Raw genomic sequence first — 21744 nt, forward strand, 5'->3', positions numbered from 1 at the left:
TACACCTGTGACTATAACCCCAACAGCTGTTGCTGTTTAACTGAAGCTTATTCTCAGTAGATTATATATGCACTTTTCCCCCTTTCAGTGAGGGTACCTGCGTGCCAATTATGCTGATGGCTTTGGATGATGTGGCCATGTTTAAGCTAGACACCATTTGTTTGCCTACATTACCAATCTCAGTAGTAACTGCTGACACATGCTGCAGTGTTGGCAAGGGCCCGAGCCCAAGGCACATGCAGCGAGCTCAGGTTTTTCAGCGGCTGCCAGGGTGCAGAACCCCTGTCACTACCAGAAGGTGACAGGGCACGAATAACGCCACCACTGCCAGGCTTTCGCCCGGGTAAAGGGCTCCTGGCTTACCTACCGCAGACACTGCCAGGGCCCCCGTTAGCCTAGGCGCTGAGCGCCTCACGCCGCCGCAGCGAGCGAGGCACGTTCACCCCTGGGCACAGAGAAGCACGGCCTGGCCCCTCCGCCGGGCTCCCACAGGGCGGCTGGGGCAGAGCCGGGACCCGGGTCTCTCCAGTTCACGTCCCCGGCGCCCTGCCTCAGCGCGGAACTTCACTGAACAAGGCCCCGGCCCCGCTAGTCCCCCCGTGCTACCCTCCAACGACACAGGTTCGGGGAGCCTCGCCTCCGCCCCTCGGGCCTCCCATGGAGCGGGCCGAGCCCTAGGGAGCCGTCACGGCGGCTACAGCTGCCCCCCGTTAGCAGGCCCATAGGCTGACCCGCCTCCCTCCCAGCGCAAAATGGCGCTTCAGGCTCAGCACCGCCCGCGCTTAGGTTTTCATTGGCCTGAAATCTCGCGCGATCTCGGGCGGGACTGTCCCGCCATGACCTATCTCGCTGGTGCAGCCCCTTTCGGGACATTTTCGCGCAGTGGGCGTGTCCTAGCTGGCTCTAGGGCGGAGCTACGGGGGGGGGGGGGGTCTGGTTTGTCGCTCCGCTCCTTCCCCCTCTTGTTTGGCCTAATCTGCCCCATATCTCTTACGTCATCAGTGGGCGCCTCGTAGGTCGAAGGCCCTCTAAGGGGTCCTGGGTAGCGGCGTCGTCGTCTTAGACGGGGAACGCGGGCGCCTGTTGATTATATAATCGCCGCGGAGGTGGCTTCTAAAATCCTCCCAGTGGCGTGGGGAGTTAGCGGCGGGTGCGGGCCCCCGAGCTGCGTTAAAGTGGGTACCGCACCGGGTGACTCCGTGCGTTGCGCAGCCTGGCGGGGCTGTCCCGCACCAGGACCCCGGCAATGTCTGGCTCCCAGGCAGCGCTGGCCGTAGCGGAGTGTCGGCTGCGGCGCTTACCGGGTTAAGCGCCAGCCTCCGGGGCCTCCTGTGCCCGCTCAGAGACGCCTCCCGGCCCCTCCCAGCGCCCCCGACCCGGCCGCGCGGGGATGAGGCGGCGCAGCGGCACAAAGGCTCCTCGGGGGCTGCCCGTTGCCTAGTGCGGGCGCGGCCCGGCTCCCCCTCCCCTCATCCAGCTGCCCGGCGTCCCTCTGGCTCCCCCGTCACCGGCTCCCCCCCCTTCCCGTGTCCTCCAAGCTCCCGCACCACGCAGCGGTCCCGGGTCCCTGCCCTGCTCCCACGGCCTCCTTTCCTCTCTCCCTGGGAACCGGCAGGCGGGATCCCCCGCCTCCCCTCCCCGCTCAGCTCGGGGCCCCGTGGGGGAGGATGTCGGAGGATCACGAAATGGATAAAATGATTAAGGTAGGAAGGAGGCGCCGGAGCTCGGGGACCCCCCAGCAAACCCCTCTTCCCCTCCCCCCATGCCTTTCCGCTCGGGGTCTTAAGCCCCCTAAAACAACTCACTACTTTCGCTTTGGGGGCTTGGACCCCACCCCCAAAAATCTCTTGGTGTGTGTGTGTGTGGGGGGGGGGAGAGTCACCCATAGTGTTGGGTGCAATCTCTGCAGGGGCCACAAATCTTTGTTGGGGGGGGGGAGGGGGAGAAGAGAACGTTTCACTCAGATGTTTCACATGTCTTGGGGATGATAAATCTGAGCTCCCTCATACAAATCTTATTCCTCATTCTTATTCCTTCCACCAACATATTCTTTCGCACATGCAGTCTCTCTGAAAACAAACTTCAGCCATCTGTGTCCTTTGATGCTGGGAATAAAGAGCTAAAACATTTAAATATTAGTTACTTTAATTACAGTGCTGTTAAATTTGGCAATGGAAATTTAACCAGCTGGCAGAATAGCTCTGTGCTATAGTTATTGGCTGATCATTGGTTTGAGTGCTGTTAGGGTAATAAATATGTAGGCACTCTGATACTATGTTGAGTATAAAAACTTGCACCCGCATCCCACTGATTGCAGGAGCAACACCCTGAAGTCTTTTGCCTTGTAGTGGACCAAATCTACCCAGACAGTTTTGTAGTCTCACTCCTCAAATTAATATGCAGGAAATTTGTCCACTTTAAAAGAAAATGCTGCTCTTTATGAAAACGAACTTGGCATGTGTGATGTCTGGTTTTTGTGAGAGAGGGGAGGGCACAAAACAGACTTAGGTTTGCACAACAAGAATTATTGTAAGAACTTAGGATTCAATAGGAAGTTGTCACCTGCCTGAGTTGATTTCCTGAGGAAAATAGTGAAAGTCAGTGAGACAAAACAACACTAAAAATGTACTAGAGGATTTCTGCAACTTTTTGGTCTTGCACCAAAAGTTCACTACTGCCAGCTGTAAGGCCTTCATAAATGTGTTAGAATCCCTTCCTGACTCATATCATTAGCACTTCATAATCCTAGATAAGTACTACTTTTGCTAATGAAGCCACAAAGATAAAACAGACAAATTCCAGAAGGGCACCAGAATTAAATACAAGTGGAACCGGGGGGAAAAAGCATTTTGAGTCTCCTCTCCTCAACCTCCCACCATCCTTTCAAGACCTGAGGGGTTTCTTCTAGGGCACATATAAGAAAATGTGAGCTATTTAAGTTTCTGTATAATCTTATAAGATTGGAGTCTAGATTTATTTGAAAATGTGATGATGGATCTTGCTTTTTAACAATGCTAGCATGGCACTTTGGTCTGAGCATCAGGTTGGGAATACCCATCCACCTCTGAAACAACACAGTCAAATACCAACAGGATACATCATTCCTGAGGTAATAGTCTGAGTACAGTGCTGTAGTTGTCCAAAAGTGAGCATCCATCTGTCTGACTTGCATAGGCACTACAATCCTGTGGCGCAGTTTGTAAGAGTAAGTGTTTGCCTAGATGTCCTTGGTTTAAAAATCCACAATCCCCTGATTGTGTACTGTGGTATCTGCCAGCCATCTACCTGGCTGCTATTCTCAGGATAGCTAGTTAGCAGTGGATACTGTGTGATCCTTTGGGATAAAAGGCATATCAGTTAAAAATATAATTCAATCCTTCGTTAAAGCGTGAGGTTGAACTTCCTATTTATCATTGATCAAATGTGATTATTAAAGTTTATCGTTTTCATGCCCATTGGTTCAAGTTCCCCAACAAAAGTTGAGAGAGTGTAGATCACTGTGCCAGCATGAACTAGCAGATGTTGGAAAGTACATTTGAGCAATGCAAATCCACTCATGTTTGAAGATCAGACGTTAATTACTCCAAATAAAATGTTTAATTGATTTTGATGTTGAATATGAATGGTTCTTTTTAAAATCCCTCTCTACAATTTTTCACTGGGTCTAGGTGGAAAGTGTTGGGAAAACGAATTTGCAAGACTTTCCCCCAAATAGTTGATACATGCCCTCACCTTGTGCCTGAGAAGAGCTTAGTTGGTTAGCTGAGACCCTGCCACTCACTTGCCGGGCTGTTGGAGCTGGATAGGAGATGTGTGGCATGAGTGCCCACACCATTGTTTTTAAGTGCCCTCTGCTTATTGAATGGAAGTTGAACTCTTTACCACAGTAGAACTGTAACTGATGGAGGGAGGTTGCGGGAAATATATGGCAATGAGTGTGAACCCCAGGAAGCAGGCTTAGTTCATCCTTAAGCCCAAAACAATAAAAGGCATAAAAACCCCACCGATATAGGTGAGAACTTTTAACTTCAGCAGAATGTTCCATGCACCCTCTTTGCATAACAGGCATGAGTGTTTGAAGCAATTTTAAGGTACAACTTAGCACATTTAAAATCCCTTCACTAGTAGCAGCTGAAGCACTTTCATGCTGATCATCTGCAAATTAGTTCCAGCTGACCTGCCAGTCAATTTACAAGTTCACTGCTTCACTCCACTGCTACTCCAAGTTGCCAGGCCTTTCCAGCTGGAGAGCTAGCTATAGTATACTGCTGTCTTTGCTACCTGCATCTATAGGTGCTGTCTCAGCCCTTCAGAAGCTATTTCCTCCATCTTTCCCCCGTTTCTTCCCCCCCCCCAAAACCCCCAACTTTCTTCAGTCTCTAGAGAATCTATAGGTTCATTTCAGAAGTTTTAAAATGGCATTTAGTCTTGTCTGAGCTCATTGCTTTAGCCTGTACCTTTCTCCTCTCGTGGTCTCTTTGTCCTGTATAAGGCAGGAAGAAACAGTTGTCTTGCTGGGCTTCTCTGAGGGAGGGTTTTTAATTCCTTCTTGCATCAAGGAAATTCCAAGTTATTCCTTGGATGGTCTTATAGATGCCATGAATATTGTTTGCCATTCTGTTTGGACAGGGAACGTGCTGAGGTGGTGTAGAGTGATGTGTGAGCCATTGTTCAAAGAGACCCTGTCTATACTTTAATATCTTTTTAGAATGAAAAGGCAATTTTTTCTAACAGCCTGCACTCTCATTATACAAATAACTGATCAAAGAATAAAACACTGGGATAAATCTGTTCCTTTATATGATATTCTAAGATCATTGCAACTGATAAATTGATAAGAGAACTACACTTTGTCAGTGTTATTACTTGAAAACAGTAAGCCAAGTAGTAGGCACCTGCTCTAATTTTCTCCTATTTCCTCTAAAGGGGGTATAACTGGGATGTGAAAGATGTTTAAAGTTTTGCCTTTGTACCTTTGTTCATGCCACTCATTTATTATTAGCACCCAACTTTACTAAGCACTCTGCAGGTCATCTAGAGAGGCAAGCTCCCTGTCCTAGACAGCTTACAATATAATTTTAAATTCATGTCTCCCCTTTACCCTGGGAACTGTTCCCTTATCCTTACATGTGATTCAGTTCTTTTCAAATCCTGCTTAAAATACCACATTTTCTGGGAGGCTGTTCAACATTAACCCACCAACTGCAGCGTATACTGGGGGTCTTTTAAATTAATTTAATTTAAAAAGACTGGCCATTTGAGTTTTGCCTCTTCAGCCTGTCAGTAGTATATCTGAACATCTATATTTTACTTCGATGATCCACTTCTTTATCTAGAGGATGACTTTCTCTGTTTACAGCTCTGAGCACACAGGTGCTTAAATATGCAATTAGTTGTCACACATTCCAGAAAATGACCAGTACAGATCTTGCAGGGTGAGGGAAGGATGAGGAGCAGAAAGAGAGCTCAGACCCTGTCTTTGGTCACTATTGTACTACTTAATCTGACAGAAAATATATAGGAAAGACTAGTCAAAATAGTCACTTGGCAAACAGTTTATTCTGTTCGCTGCATCCTCTTAACATTTTTCTCCTGTTTAATCTTTCCCCTGCATTGTCGATCCCTACTTCCTGTGCTCCTTATAGCAAGCCAGAAAACAAACTTATATAAATTACTTCCTGGGAGGAACAGCATCAGGAACAATATAGAATATATATTTCCCTGGAACTACATTAACAGCTAGCATGTATAAATCTATACGCTTCTCCGGTGGTATGGTTAGATGACTGTCTTTAACAGCAGTGGTAGAAGTTTTAGCCAAAACACTGTCTATGTTAAGGCCCCCCACATATACAACAAATGATGTAATGTTGAAGGAATATGTTTAAGTATGATAGTTCCTGAGGCATATCGTACAGTTTGGGCTTGTTTGTGCGGATTGGAGAAAAAAATGGTTATCATGAGTGTGTGGTTCCTTAACAAACGAGATCAAACCAGTTTTTAGCACTGGCCTCTGCTGTGCTTAATTTGCAATGGAAGGATCCAAAGACTGGAAACCTCAGTTCTTTAGCAAGATGCTAATGTGGACAGAACCAAAAAGTAAATTCAAATTAAAAAATATTCATCCACAGTTTATTTTTTGGGAGGGAGAAGGGGTAAGGCAGAACTCAGAAGCAAGATAGTCTTGCATACTATTATTTCCCAGGCCCCTTCTTCTATCAGTTGATGGTTACCCTATTCAGAATGCTAGCACGATCAGCTTTAGCAAACTGCCACAGCAGCACAGAAAATATTACACTATCGCACCATGTTATGCTAGTATTTGTCTGGGTGTGTAACTTTCCTTGGGAAAGTGAAATAAAAGCACATTTTTCCATTGATTTATCTTTCAAATCTGGTCTGCAGATGGGTGCTTTTCAGAAAGGTTGTAGTAATTGTTTTTTTCTTTTTTGCATAGGAAACCTCCATTTTAGAGGAGTACAGCATTAACTGGACTCAGAAGCTGGGAGCTGGAATCAGTGGTCCAGTTAGGTAAGACAGTATACCAGCTGATTTGTGTAGGCCAACAAATTGTCGTTGTTAGCAGCAAAGAAGGGAGTATATATTTTAACTGTGTTAATAGTAGAAAGATGTGTAACTCTTGAAAAGTTCCTCTCGTTTAGTTATAAGGAAATAGGAAGAGTGCGTGTGTAGTAACAAGTTCTTGACTCTGAGGTAAGGTACCATGTACATGGAGCGTGTATGTGACTCGGGTACTCTGCCACTATTGGGAATGTTTGAAATAAAAGTAAAAATCCTTCATCTCATCTCTCTCATTTTGTCCCATCGCCCACCATTGTATTTGTAAAACAAACTAGGAATAGTTATGTGCTTGGGCAAGATGCTCTTAGAAAACCCTGTTCCAGCATCTATTTCTTTCTAAAACACTGTCCATACAATGCAGAAGGCACTACGCCCATCTATAGTATTGTCAGTTGGTTATTCAGCACTAGATGCCTTTTAGCTAATTTTACCAGCTCTTTTTTCAGCTTATGTGACACCAATTCAGCTACTGTAACTAGTCCAGTATCTGTTACCAGAACTAACTGGGTCATTAACAGTCTTATCACTGACATGCAAGAACTGGGCCCTGCCTGTGAAGCACCATGAAGAGTCTCTGTCCGTCTGAAACCCCAGAACAGACATTTGTGCTTCTGTCCTTTTGACTCACCGCTGGAGTGCCCCCTCAGGGCTGGGTCTCATCTACTGCCCCGCGCTGACAGTCGTTCTTGTCCTGCGGGGCCTTGCTTCTTCTCATGGCTCAGCCGCCTGGCAAGGTTACATTTAGTCCCCACTCCCAAGTCCAATAAACTAAACTCAGACATAACCCTTTGCCCCTAGCCTGACTCCCTCCTCTACAGATTCTTTAACCTGAAGGTCTAGCTCCAAATGCAACAGTCCTCCCTGCATTGTGTCAGGATGTTCCCGGACCACCTTTCCCAGGGCCTCCCTCTCCTCTAGGTGCCAATTTAGAGACTCCATGGTGAGAAGCTAAGGTTTGTTCCCTTTGACTCTTGCTGCTTCCTGGAACTCTCTCTACCTTGGCTTTTCTTCAGGCCCTTTCCCCTAGTGTTCCCCCTGCCTCTCTCTAGGCCATTCTTCACTCTCTAACAACCAGAGATGGACTGAAAAATCACCCTTCCTCCCTTTATACTCACCACCCAGCTGGGCTTCATCTTGTTGGACCTAGCCCCGCCTCCAGGTGCAACCAGGTTTCTTAATTGAGCTGTTCTAGCTCCAGTTAACCCGTTTAGTGCCAGTATGGAGAATATACCTCATTACAATCATGGAAAACAAACTTCACTGCCTCCATCACTGGGAGACTGAGAGGGAGAAGACCAGTTGGACCATCTCATCTATTTCCCTGTCCAGGAAGGATGATTTCTTACATTTTCTATCACTCTGTCCCATCTAGTTTGAAATGTCCCTTTGTTCTTTATTTGTTTATATTTGATGGCTGCCAAATAGGCCTAAGACCCTTCCCTCTGAAGCAGTCCAATCATTAATATTAAATATACATTGCACAAGTGCTTGTTTTCAACATGGTCAGGGGCCTTGTCAGAACAATGGCTTTGCATTGGAAACATTGTATGTATTATTGCTGATTAGACTCTACATTCCAGATGTTTAATTTGTCACTGAGTTTTAATCAAAAGCTACTCACTTAATAATTAACATGTACAATATATTGTTTCTAATCTGCAAAGCTATTTACCAATTTCAGTCCTTGCCTTCTCTTGAATCAAGATGTGCTGTGTATTGTTGGGAGAATAAATTCTGTGTAAAATGTCCATATTTCAAGTATGTCTTGTGATAGTTGTAGAATATGGTGATGACTTGTCATTCCTTTGAGGCTTTCTAGTCTAGTTTCTCAACAAGCACCCTGTATATTACAAATAGCCTATGTTAATCTTAGCTCCCATTTCATGAGCTAATACCAGTAATTATAAATCAGTTAATTAAAATATCTTTTTCACAATACTGCTGACTGAATGATTTTATTGCTATAATACCAGAGTCTGCATGAAAAAATCTACTCAAGAACGGTTTGCACTGAAAATTCTTCTTGATCGTCCAAAAGCTAGAAATGAGGTATAGTCCATTTTTTAAAAACCTGTATAATTATTGAAATGTACACGATCTCTCCCGTTTTGCAAATTATTACACTTGTATTAAAAAGAATTAGCTAAGGTAGAAAGTCGGTCAGCCATTGGCAGATTCCATTAAGATATGTTAAGAAGGGTTTGCTTTTTGCAATACCGCTTGCTAGGCAGTGCTCTGTGCTCTTGCCAGACATGCTGTATTCACAATGGATACCTACTGTTTATGCACAGAAGGTTCCTTTCAGAAAGGTGCATGAGTTTACAGCGCCCTCCTCGCCCTCCATTATGTAACATAATATGAATAGTTTAGAGGTAATTTAGCTTCCATACATCTCACTCCCAGCATTACTAAAGTAAGAACTGTCAGACATGCTTCAAGTTGCACTCTAAATGATTTAGGGTTGATTTGGTGTAGGAGATCTTAGATGAGCACACTAGCTTAATTTGTGATTACATTAGTGTGAGTGACAAGAACATGGGAATAGCCATGTGGAATGTATGATCTTTAAGATGGCTATTGCAGGTTTATATGATTTTTGCATACAGTTTATGTTCTTTTGAATTTTTGTTGTTGAATGAAAGTTGATGTGATGTTTCAGGCAACATTTCATCAGTGTACATTAAAATGTCATTTATTCTTAAATTAAAAAAAAAAATCACACATTCTTTACACATCTAGCATCGATTTCCTTCTCCCTTCTCCTCACATTGAAAAGTGTATCAAACTACATAAAATTACAAGCAATAGTTTAAAATGTTAGCACTCCCCACTCTAAAAAGAAAAAACAGAGAGAAAGAAATTGTGCTTAAGATTTATGCAAATTCCATTTCCTGCTACAAAGCAAATTCTCATTAAATTGCCTGGAAAAGCTACATGAAAATAACATCAAGGACCTGGCTTGATCCTCCAAACTAAGAGGTTTAAAACTGGTTGAAACTTGTCAGCTTCCAGTATGGCAGAATATCTGAATAGAAGGTGACTTTACGTATCATGAGTACTATTTCATCTGGTCATAAAAGGAGGCAGGGAATAGAGTTTCAACTTTTATTGGTGAACTTCCAGATTTTTGTCACTGTAAGCCATATCCTTATTGTTACAATAAGATCATTTCTTTAAAAAAAATCTTCTAAAGATTGAACTTTGAGTGGTTTATTAGAGTTGATGCCATAAGCTGTAACAATTCTTGACAGGTAAATAAACTGATAATATTGTCGTTTTGTCTTATTTATTTGAGTGTAATGTCTCCTTGGTTGATTATATAAATTCTTTTAGGCATTGTTTTGAAATAAGTGAGTGGGCTATGTAATTTTTAGCCTGTGTGTAATTTACATTGAAGCAGTTAAGTCATTTTGACTTATGGGCTCCTGTAATCTTGGGGATATGGGGAGGAATGGAGCTGTTTGATGCATACCATTGTATACAGTAACGTTTCTTACCTTCTCTTTAAGGTACGTCTGCACATGATGTGTGCAACACATCCAAATATTGTTCAAATAATTGAAGTTTATGCTAACAGTGTGCAGTTCCCTCATGAATCCAGTCCAAGGTAAGATTACATAGGGTGATTGATTCCCACAGCTTGCTTTCCATATTTAGGCCCAGGTATAGTGGAGACTTTTTTTAATAATAAATAATTAATAATGAACCTGAAAGGAGCCCCCAACTGGGGCTTCCAGGCAAGATATTACACTTCACAGTAAGCTGCACCCATTTTTCTCATCACAGTGCCCTGCCTTTATAGACCGATACTGTATACATTGAATTTCATTTTTTGATTAAAGTTTGATTTCTTTGCTGCATATTTCCAGCCATCATCTTGTTGAAAAATACCATAATTTGGGACACATACATTGTCTGAGAGTAAACAGGCTTCTCTCCTGCTTTAATACTAGTTTGGCACATAAGAGCTTCAGAGTCAGCATTCTTTGAGGAGCTTTCCATTTTCAAGCCTGTATTAAAACAGGGTAGGAGTTGTAGTTTTATCTCTCTGACACTGATACTTTCCCTTTACATGCAGGCTCACAAATGAGATCCCTTGCAAGAGATTGGTGACTTCTGGCCAGCAGCAGGTTCAGAAATGCCAGTGTTAATAATAATAATAATAAATCTGTATATTGAATTGCATTTGAAAAATAACATTTCTGGCCTTGCAAACACTCAAAATGTTGCCAAGCCTAAAATAGATGCAGAAAAAACATGAACCTGGGCTACTGTCAACTATTGATCTGACATAGGGAAAAATACTGATATTAGCTTCTAATTGGGTGTTAAGTGTAAAGAATTTAAGAGTGGGTAGAGTTTTGTTTTAATATAAAGGACTGACATCCTCTGTCTTTTTGTTCTCAGGGGGGTTGACAGTAAAACTCTAATTAAAACTGGGAGGCACAATATGGTATCCTGCCTCTAAAGCTTTAAAGATGGCTGTCAGCTTCACGTTTGTAAATTGCTGTGAACACCTACAGCTCTACATAAATAATCCCTAAATGCATTCGCTTCAGTTGGAAAGCAAACTGTAGTCTCCCATGTGATAGTACAATGCACTATTCAGTGAGTCAGATTATGCAGGAGACCAGAAGATACTGTATTTGACACTGTAAAAGCCAAAATTATTAAAGTAATGTAGACAGAACAACAGTATGAGACAATTACACTGTCTCTCCTTTGGCCTGCATCACTAGCTGTGAAATGTGCATTACTAGATTAGAAATTTTGTTATATTTTGACAATTTTTTAAATGTAATGAAATGAAATGCTTTTAAACAGGGCTCGGCTTCTAATTGTAATGGAGATGATGGAAGGGGGAGAGCTATTTCACAGAATCAGCCAGCACCGGCACTTTACTGAGAAGCAAGCAAGCCAAGTAACAAAGCAGGCAAGTTAACTCCCATGTATAAGCAAAACCATGAACAATAATGGTTAAAATAGTTACAATTTCATGGGGGCGGGGAAGGAAAAAGGAAGCTAAAATAACCCTCAGTTCTGATCCAATGATCATTGCCTGCTTTGTTATAATCTGACAATACCAAAGTTTTGATAGAACTGAAGAATTGTACTTTTTTTGCTAGTCTTTCTGGGTTGAGATCTTTATACCTTTGAAGTCCTTCTTATTAGTGGTTCTCCAACTTCTTCATTCTCCTGAGCACTTCACAAGAGAAAGATCCCCTCCTGGATAGTCTCCCTGCCCTGTCCCTGGCTTTGCAGTTCTCAAAGTGTTACATTCAGGAGACCACCAGGAAGGGTCTTCATGGGGAACAGATGGTTGCAGGACTACTGTTTGGGAACCACTGCTAAATATCAGATATAATTACTAATTAGTAGTGTTTCTCTTGGCCCATGGGAGACAGCAGATATACCATACCGTGTATATATGCCCTAAGCATTCATTTTTCTCGAAGTCTAGAAAATACCACTGTTCTCTCTAAGTGTTAAGGATCTGCTAATGTCTCATGGAAGACCTAAAAATCCATTGAATTCCAAGATAAGTCTACCAGTATGTATAGCACATGTCTTCTGTGTTTCTTTTCTCTCTCTAGCCAACGATAACGCACTCAGCATTGTGGTATCTTGGCATCTCCCCAGCTTGTATTACTAAGGACTTTTGCATCCATCAAATGCTTTGTTGCTTATCCGTTCATCTGCTCATCTCCCATCAGAGGGGCCAGATGTGGTCAAGCTTGAAGCAGGGGCTCAGTGGGATGGCATTTCTGCAAGGATCCCCTTGGGAAATTCCCCACATCATTCCTTGGGGGCGAGGGGGGAAAGGGGAATTGTTCCTTCTTCCTCCCACCCTTCTGGGTGAGCTGTGGGGGCCACCCAGAAAAGCCCAGATTCATGAGAGGGCTGCAGGAAAAAATAATATAGCCTTAGGCTGTGGTTTCTCCAGAGAACCACTGTGGGACAGGAAAGGCCTCTACCAGGAGCCACAGAAGGAGAAGATTGCTGCAGAAGTGTTTGAGCCCTTCCTCTGCGTGTGGATCTAGGGAACACAGTCCCCCTCACTTAGTTCTTGCAGAGAGGATTATGACATCCCAAAATGAAGATGCATGAATTGAGATGGGAGATAAACGGAGCAAGATTCAATGAAAACTCTAAGCTACAAATATCCTGGTCCCCTGAAAATGACCATAGTGGATTTAAAAAGAAAAAGCAGACAGGGATACAACATCATTGTTTCTAAATAGAATTCTTGTTAAGGTTTCCACAGTGTGTTTGGCTCTTTAAGCTGTTGCTATGGTTGCATAGTGATATCTTGATGTCATGCTTGTGCTTTCAGTGTATTAGGGAGACTAGGCTGGCTGCTGTTGTTTGAGGGGAAGGCAGAGGGGAGATTTGGAGGGGATGGAGCAAATTCTGTTCTTTCCAATTTAATTTTCTATAAAATACCTTATGTCAGTGGCTTTCAACCTTCTTTCAAATGGAGATGTTGGGGCCCTTTGGAAATCTTAGACATAGTCTGCAGACCCCCAGGGATCCACGGACCACAGGTTGAAAACCACTGTCTTACGTTTTGTAAGTTGTTTCTCATGAAGTGTTCATTGCAATTACCTTTCTGGTTTTCCGTGCTGTGCAATGGACCAGCATAGAAATTAGATGAGACGTGCAGGATTGTTCTCCGCAGTAAATTTACTAGTGTTTTATGAAGTTTGGTTTTAAAAGACAGCACACTTTCTGAACAAGAGAGTCTCCAGGAAGAACTCGTCAAAAGTATCTTTGTTTATTTAACTCTTTCCCCCCCCCCCCCCCTTTTTTTTTTTTTAAGCACATGGACAGAATTCAGTTCATTTAGGTCCCAGTCCTACAACCATGCATGTGTGAAGTCCATTGATTTCAATGAGACCACACACATGCATAAAGTTACTTATGAGTGCATTAGTGTTTGTAAGACGGGGGTTTTAGAAACTACTTTAAAATGTTATTCTTATGTCTGGTGTTTCCTGAATAATATCGGCAGTTAGAGAATTTTAACCCTGGGTGCCCAGTTAATGAAGCCTTGACACGCAGCTTACCTGAGAACACACAGTTACACTTTGGTATTTGCTTCTGGGTTAAGTTAGCATTAAAGCTCTCGTTGCATCATTTTTTTAAAGCATTCCTCACCCTATCCTGAGACCCACTGAAATCAATGAATTCTCCCCAAATAAGGACTGCTTGACTGGGCCTTAATTTTGTTTTGATTCAATGATGTTATGTAAACATTTTATTTCCTTTCATTGTTTAAATGAATTACACCTTCACATGTCCAATCTGTGGAGTCTTAGGACTAGGTAACAAGTTTCTAAACCATTGCAGCAGTGTAAAACTATCATCCTCTTACCTTGGAAGGACTAGTAGTAGTTTTCTGTGTCACATGGAACAGGTGACATGTAGACAGTCCATTAATGTGTTAAAGAATAAAGTTGCCTGAATGTTAGCTCTTAAGTAAGGAAAGAAAGAAAATTTTGGCTGAAATCAACCTTCATAGCTGAAGTCCTGAAATAAGAACGTCACTGTTGAAAGTTAAGCAGGATGGAATCGCTTGAGTACTTGCAAGCATGTTCGTGACACTGCTGACCAAGTACAGCAAAGAAAGGGACACGGTCATGATAAAACCTCAGTATTGAAAATGCATTACAGACCTGGGTTAGTAATATTGTACTGCTCTGGCGTATTAATGTAATGAAAAGAAAATCAGAATTTATGCTGTTTGTTTTCCTTTTGTCTAAGCTTAATGAAATGTAAATTGAATGGACTGGTCAGTGTGTCTACTTTTAGGCAGTTTCACTTCCTGATTTCCATGCATTAGTGCAGTGTGCTGCTTGGGTTTCCAGCACTGCACAGGAATGTCTGAATCTAAAATTGGCTTTCATTAAATATTTAACTTCTCTCTGAAAACATTTGGGGCCTAAACTATGTTACAGTGTCTCTTTAAAGTGCAAAAATACTGTCAAGGCAAAGGGAGAAGTTCTATAACTGTAGTTGATTTATTGTGCCCTTTTTCAGATAGCTTTGGCTTTGCAGCACTGTCACACATTAAACATTGCACACAGAGACCTCAAGCCTGAGAATCTCCTCTTCAAGGATAACTCTTTGGTAAGATGGGGACTTAGTTTTCTTTCTTTCTTGGTGAATTTTATAACATGATCAAAGATGATGCTCAGAAAAGTGGAAAATACTAATAATACTAGTTCCTATATAGTGCTTTTCATCAGTAGTTCTCAACGTGCTTTACAAAGAGAGGTCATTGTGCAGTGAGATCAGCCCAATCTTTTGGTGATAGGAATCCAAAGGAGTCAGTCATGTGCTCCTTCTCAGTGCCCCAATGAAATCAGATTGTGATTTCCTCAGACCAGAACATGTCCGCACCAATGAGATCTTACCTCGGGCCAAATCCTGTGCCTAGGCACGAAAACGCGATAAATGGACCTTACATAAGGGAACTTTTCAAGGGTTTGGATGGGACAGAATCCTTCCTACTCTGTTTTTATTACCGTAGTCACTGCATCTCCACCCCTCCCATCCCCAACACACACTTGCAAATATACACCGTACGGGCGTTTTGACTAGAGCAGGGGTGGCCAAACTGTGGCTCGGGAGCCACACGCGGCTCTTTTACAGTTAAAGTGCAGCTCCTGGAGGCCCCCACCCCCAATCCCCCTTCTCCCCCTCACAGATTGGCGGGGAGGGGTGCTCAGGGCGTCTGGCCCGTGGGGCATGCCTGCTGGGGCCCTGAGCCTTGGCAGACACCTCCCACAGGGCAGAAGCTTCAAGTCCCACCATCCTGCTGCAGGGCTGAAGCCCCGAGCCCCGACCGGTGAGCCCCACCGGGCTGAAGCCCCGACCGGTGAGCCCCACCGGGCTGAAGCCCCGAGCCCCGACAGGCGCACCCGGCTCTCAAGGTTATGAAGATTATTGTATGTGGCTCAGAGGGCCAGTAAGTTTGGCCACCCCTGGACTAGAGGTTCCATATAGTGTGGAACCACTGTTGATGGCCCATCACATCTCTCCCTGCTCCCCTCCCACTCTGCATATACAATGGAACCACCACAGTTTGTGGGTAGGACCTTGCAGACAAGGGGGTGGGATATACTTTGAGTTTCTAAGAGCAGCTTGGAGCATAAAGGGTATTCATTGCTCAAGTAAATCAATTCATGACACCAGGATAGCAGCCTTGTGGCAGTGGGAAGGAAATAGCTGAAAAAGAGGAGTAAGCTACGGCAGGAATGAGATGAGAGTCGAATGCAAGAGGGAAGGAAGAACGCTATATTGTAAAGTAAAAGAAATTCAAATACAACAAGATTTCATAATAAAATCCCTCCTGCTGCTTGTTTCAGGACGCTCCAGTTAAGTTGTGCGACTTTGGATTTGCCAAGATAGACCAAGGTGACTTGATGACACCCCAGTTCACTCCATACTATGTAGCACCTCAGGTAATGAATGATTGTCCTTTCAGTTATAGAGAAATAACGCATGCAGTATTTATTGGCCACGCCTTTGTACACATGCCAGTCTAATACCCCTTTCTAGAGACTACTAAGGGACTCTTGTGTGGGAGTCATGAATAAATGGATAGTGTGGCTAGCCTTTCAAAACGAAGTGCCTGTTGCTTTACACCACTGCAATCTACTGGTTACAGCAGGGGACTGTGAGACAAGGGTCTAGAGGCTGTTTCTAGCGTGGACTCTGCGTCGCTGCCTGCCCTTGGTTACATCAGTTAGCCTTTCTGGGTTGTAGTTTTCCAAGTAAAATGGTATTCGTACGTATTAGTAAAATGGAGATAAATCTTGAATTCTGATCTCCCTCGAGGGGAGGGTCATCTGTAAATTGGGCAGAAACCTATTGTTGCATCTGTGTTGAGACTTAGGGTCTCAAACTGAGCTCTGGTTGTGTTAACACAGGTGATCTGGGGATGCCTGTTGTACTCCTTGCCCCGGTGCAAGCTTATATTAAATTACATTTTAAAAAGCTACATTACAAGAACAGTAAGTTGCAAAGCCAAGTGCTCAGAAGTTAGGAAATGCCAGAAATCAAGTTCTCCATGCATCCTTCATATGGCCCCTGGGTGCACATACGCTGTCTTTAATTATATGATCCCTCCCCCCTCCTTGCCTCAGTCCTCTGCAGCCAAGTCAGATTAATTCCTCCTCCTCCTTGCTGCCTGGGTACCAGTAGGGTGAGCGTTGAGAGCACAGCAGAGGCAGTCTCCCTGCTCTGTTATGGTGCCTGGCATCACAGCAGCCTCTGAAAGCCAGGAGCAGCAACTGTAGGGAAAGTCCTGGTGAGCCCCTGCAGCCCCACGAGGGAGTATGTTCACTCATTCGATGGGATGGTGCATGCGTATTCCCCTCAGCATATAGACGTGTGAGGGGCTGGAGCATGCTTAGTGAAGATGGACTCTTTGGAAAATTTAGCTGTTCAACTCTGCCCAGTCTCTAAGGAGCAGATTTTTTGGAGGCTTATAACTGGATCAAAATTGGGCAAATTTTCACGGGGACAGCAAAAAAAGGCACATCCCTGACTCCAGGGCAACACCCGCTGCTGGAGGTACTAGAGCTTCCCAACAAAAGAGTTGGAAGGATTTTTTTTGTAACATTAGCTAAACATCTAACCTTCATTCTCCAACTTCATTTTTTTGCTAACCTCATTCTCAGAAGTGGTCAAATCATTTTAGCTGAAACTTTCCCCCAAAAAATCAGCCTCAGGCAGATACCAGACAAGGAAAATTTCAGCCTGAACTGTTTGTTTGGCAAAGTTTTAAGCAGCTGAAAATAGGGTCATACAATGGAAAGTGTCAGGCAGCTTTAACTATAGGCATGTGATTTAGATTTGTACTGTAATTTCTAATGTGGATTCTTGTTTTTGTCTCCCTGCAACAGGTACTGGAGGCACAAAGACGACATCAGAAAGAGAAATCTGGTATTATCCCTACCTCACCAACACCCTACACTTACAACAAGGTAAAGTTTTCAAAGAATCTGGGTGTTGACATCTTTTAAGGAAAGTGCTTTTTCCTTCTGCAGGTAGATGCAACCATAGAAGTAACTGTAATAGCTGCTTATCACACTACCATGAAGTGGGGGCATTTGTGACCAGGAACAGTAAAAAGGTTCAGACTCTAGGCTTTCTAATACATAAAACTAACCAGATTATACCACACAGAGTTTCCCAGTGAAAAGCAGGAACTATAACGAACCTTAGGGAAATGTCACTTTGCCAAATGACCCTTTCTTTAGCAGGAATGGAATAACCTCAGGGATAGAGTTTTTGATTTGGCTACTTTACAATTTAGCAAGTGTTGGAAAATAAAAATTTTAAAAACGAGCAGGTGGTGCATTGGCACTACTGTCAGTACTCTTTCCTGGGTATATGGTTGGTCTGGTTTCACTAAGTGGGCTTGGAGAATTGTGTGCAGGTGAGTATTATGATATGGAGGAAGGTAAAATATTGCCACAAAAATGCATTTAATTGCAACTTAGCTTAATAGTTCAAAATACATATGTCCCTGTTGTTCATAGTTGCTTTTTTCAATAATCTGTTATTATTTTAGGGTTAATCGATTTCAGAGGTACTATGATTGGTTTCTGCTTGTTAACTGGGCTGCACAGATTAGTTGTCCCAGGTCTAGAGATGCATGACATGCTTAACTGTGGTTCTGGCTTTGAGTTCTTCTTTCTGATGGAAGTGATCTCTTGGTCTGAAGTATGAACTCCTTCATAATAGCACGATCAAACGAGAAATATGCCAGCGCTGTTAGCAATAGCACAGTATTAGGAACAGTAACGGTATTAAAAACTGCAAGGAAAATGATTCCATTGGGATATACCTGCTTGGGAAGAAATTATTTCACCACTGTCAAAGGCTCTTGCAAAATAATCCTCTCTTCTGTTGATATTAGGGGCTCCTGATAGCACGATAGCAGAGCCTGCTAACTTGAGCTCTCTTATTCATACTGTTGTCTTTTTTTTTTTTTTTTAAGATGAGAAATAGTTTTATTATACAATGGGAAACTACTTTAGTGTCTGTACCAGTAAAGTCATAGGTATCACAGCTGATGCTAGGATTGTCTTGGCAAAGGTTGTGATAGAATTTGTCCTGAGATTTCTTTTATGAGCACACTCAAGGCTAACCAGGAAGGTCGTATTCCTTTTTGGCTTCTCCTAAAAACTGAGTCTGCTTACCAGCATCTTTCCCTCCATAGTTAGTGGTGTTTTGGCCACTTAGGGTTTTCCTGTGAGGTTTTCAGCTTTGATTGAAGAAAGCCTAGAGTTCTGTGGTTGCAAGGGAAAATGTTTGCACTGACATCACTCTCAAGGGTAATTCTTCAGCTCAGCATACACTGAGGCTTTGGTATACGGAGGTACATTTGAGTAGACTATATCAGAAATCCAAATGGCAGTACACAGAGGTGATCTCTATTGCATTACCCCATATGTCTTGCTTGCTTCTTCCTTTTCAGGAGGAATCCCTGAAAAGTAGCTTGGGTAGAGTTGAGCGGGAAGAAACCAGTACTTTCCAGACACTTACATAAATAATGGAACAGACAGAGCAGGTCTCCGACAGGAGTTTATTTCAGTATAGTGATTCACATACCCTGGCACTCTCACACCCTCTCTCATCCATTTGCCATTGAGCCTCAGGGATAGGGAAAGTGGTCCAAGTGCTTTTTGATAAGCTCTTAAAAGTCACAACGGGGGGACATGGGGTGCACTTTTGTGGACTGCAACGGGCAGACTACCCAATAGCGGATAAGTAATTTCTCTCCCTTTCAGTACAGAAGTGTCAAATGCAACTCTTGCAAGTCCTAAAAAGAAAATATTTTTTCACTGTCACGTTGATACAGAGCTTGAAGGCAGTTTTGTTCCTTCAGTGAATTAAATCTGTACATTATCAAAGTATGAATCATATTTTAGCATAAAGGAAAGAGAAGAATAGGAATGAACTCCACAGTGCGTACTTGTATTGACAAGGTTAACCAGTTTGTTGCCAATGTGTTATCCCTTTTCACCCTGTTTAGTTGTCGTCTTGTCCTGTGGAATTATACTGTGATAAGCAGCCTTGTTTGCATGTGACGGAGATCACTTAATGAACTGTTCCAGCTCATTCTTGAACAGCTTTCAGTCATAGCTTCATTAACTAGCTAGGAGTGGTGTATAAAATGTTCTTACCAGTATCCTCCTGCCAAATGTGACTCACTGTAAAAACAGCACCTAGCATATGCCCTGCTCTCTGAAATAGACTGTGATAAACTCCCACGTAAACTGTCTTTACATAGTAATTCAGGGCCACTCTGATTGCAAATGTTTAATGATCCACCTTCATGAGTAATAAATGCTGCTTATGTCATTTTGCTACAAAGTTAAATTGGAGGAAAAGCCCTTCCCTTGAGCCTTTGAGTGTTGTTGTTTTTTTAATTTTTGTGTACTGGATCGTGAGAGTGAGAGTGTGTGTGTGTAATATTTTGGGTTTTTTTGTAAGTACAGAATTGGCCGTTAAAATGTAGACTCTAAGGGTGGAATGCTCAAAAGAAGTTAAGCTCCTATCTTCCATTGAAATCACTGGAAGCCTGGGGAAAATTTTGACCATGAAAGGTATCTGGTGAAACCACATAGGAGTTTGTTTGAATTTTTTTTTTTTTTTTAAACAACTGACTTTTTGTAGACGTAAAACATGTTGGGTATCTACTTTCCAAATCCACCCTGAGGATCTGGGTGTCAGAAGGCCCTTCAGTATGTCAGAGGCACATGCAGGTATACTGGGCAAACTTGTGAAGTGTTGTACAATTTGTTTTTGACTGATCTATATACAAGGATACTTGAATCTTAGCATGTGACTATCAGAACATTACTAAGTACACTGGGAAATTACTCATTTTAAAAAAGTAAAGATTTAAAAAAAAATACACAACCAATTTAGCTGGCAAAAATACTTAAAATTTAATCTTTCTATTTAAGAAAAAGGTAAAGTATTAAGCAGCTAATGGGAGGGGGAAAAAAACTTTTGAAATCTAAATTCTTATAGAGTTTGGACACTTTTTTCATTGATTTTGTTTTTCCCTCTCCAATAAACTAATTCAGACCAGACCACTAGAGAGAGACCAAAAGGTATTTCAGCATTTCATAAGAAGTCGTGTAGATCTTTTAACATGGCTACACAGTGCTTTGCCATAAGTTGTGCCCCAAAAGTGATAATTTCCTTGCTTTCAGAGCTGTGACTTGTGGTCCCTGGGTGTCATTATTTATGTGATGCTGTGCGGATACCCTCCTTTTTACTCCAAACACCACAGTCGGACAATTCCAAAGGACATGCGGAAAAAGATCATGACAGGAAGTTTTGAATTTCCAGAGGAAGAATGGAGCCAGATCTCAGAAATGGCAAAAGACATTGTGAGAAAGTGAGTCAGTTGAGGAAAATGTTATATTACTCTTTATTATTTATATCAAGACATTGGAAAATCACTAAATATTTTGTCACTAAAGGCTCCATTTTCAAAAGGAAAAAAATTGTCTGCCGTGTATAAAACTGGAACATTGTATTTCATATTCAGCATGAACAAAGGTTGGTAAATGTTTTCCCTTGTTTCTCTTTTTCCAAACCACTGTCTTCAAATTTTATCGGCTCCTACCACTAAATTATTTAGAGTTGCATGGAGATTTAGCCTTTAACGGGAGCGGTACGGTTAAATCCTCATGCAACACTTCTGGAAAAGTACAGGTGTTTAGTGCGTAGTGCACGTGTACCCAGTCTAAAACAAGCAGCTGATCAGAAAAGGTTTTTGAGCACAGAGCTAAAGTTTTTCTGATATGTATTTTATCAAAGGGACACTGTCAGGTCACGTTTGGCCTATAATTTGAGCGTTAAAATCTGTTAAATCCTAAGACCCCAAAATAAGTATTTCTGTACATTTTTTTTTTTAAAGCAAATAAATATTCCCTGAAGTGTTCGCAGCTCAAACATTGCAGCACTCTGCTATTGCATGATAACCAGAACATGGAACTGATCAGAAGCCAACCGCATTTTTAACAGTGAAATTGACTAGTTGCATTTTCACTGTTCAATCAGAGAAATGAAGAAAAAAAAAAATTAAAAGCAACATAAATAGTGAAAATCAAATCTATTTAATTATTT

At 42.6% G+C, this 21744-nt stretch overlaps 1 protein-coding gene across 1 annotated transcript in view; it reads left to right on the forward strand.

Annotated features, from left to right (window-relative positions):
• Positions 1 to 1098: 1098 nt before the first annotated feature.
• Positions 1099 to 21744, forward strand: part of MAPKAPK5 (MAPK activated protein kinase 5) — a 32375-nt gene continuing 11729 nt past the window's right edge. Inside the window, exons 1-9 of the mRNA XM_065418040.1 lie at positions 1099 to 1703; positions 6458 to 6531; positions 8556 to 8631; positions 10092 to 10189; positions 11407 to 11519; positions 14627 to 14712; positions 15954 to 16049; positions 17496 to 17576; positions 20823 to 21010. Of these exons, the coding sequence (XP_065274112.1) occupies positions 1668 to 1703; positions 6458 to 6531; positions 8556 to 8631; positions 10092 to 10189; positions 11407 to 11519; positions 14627 to 14712; positions 15954 to 16049; positions 17496 to 17576; positions 20823 to 21010 (848 nt within the window). The 5' untranslated portion in view covers positions 1099 to 1667. The remainder of the gene's footprint in view (positions 1704 to 6457; positions 6532 to 8555; positions 8632 to 10091; positions 10190 to 11406; positions 11520 to 14626; positions 14713 to 15953; positions 16050 to 17495; positions 17577 to 20822; positions 21011 to 21744) is intronic.

The sequence above is a fragment of the Emys orbicularis genome, chromosome 16 (genome assembly GCF_028017835.1).
Source record: "Emys orbicularis isolate rEmyOrb1 chromosome 16, rEmyOrb1.hap1, whole genome shotgun sequence".
Taxonomy (NCBI): Eukaryota; Metazoa; Chordata; order Testudines; family Emydidae; genus Emys; species Emys orbicularis.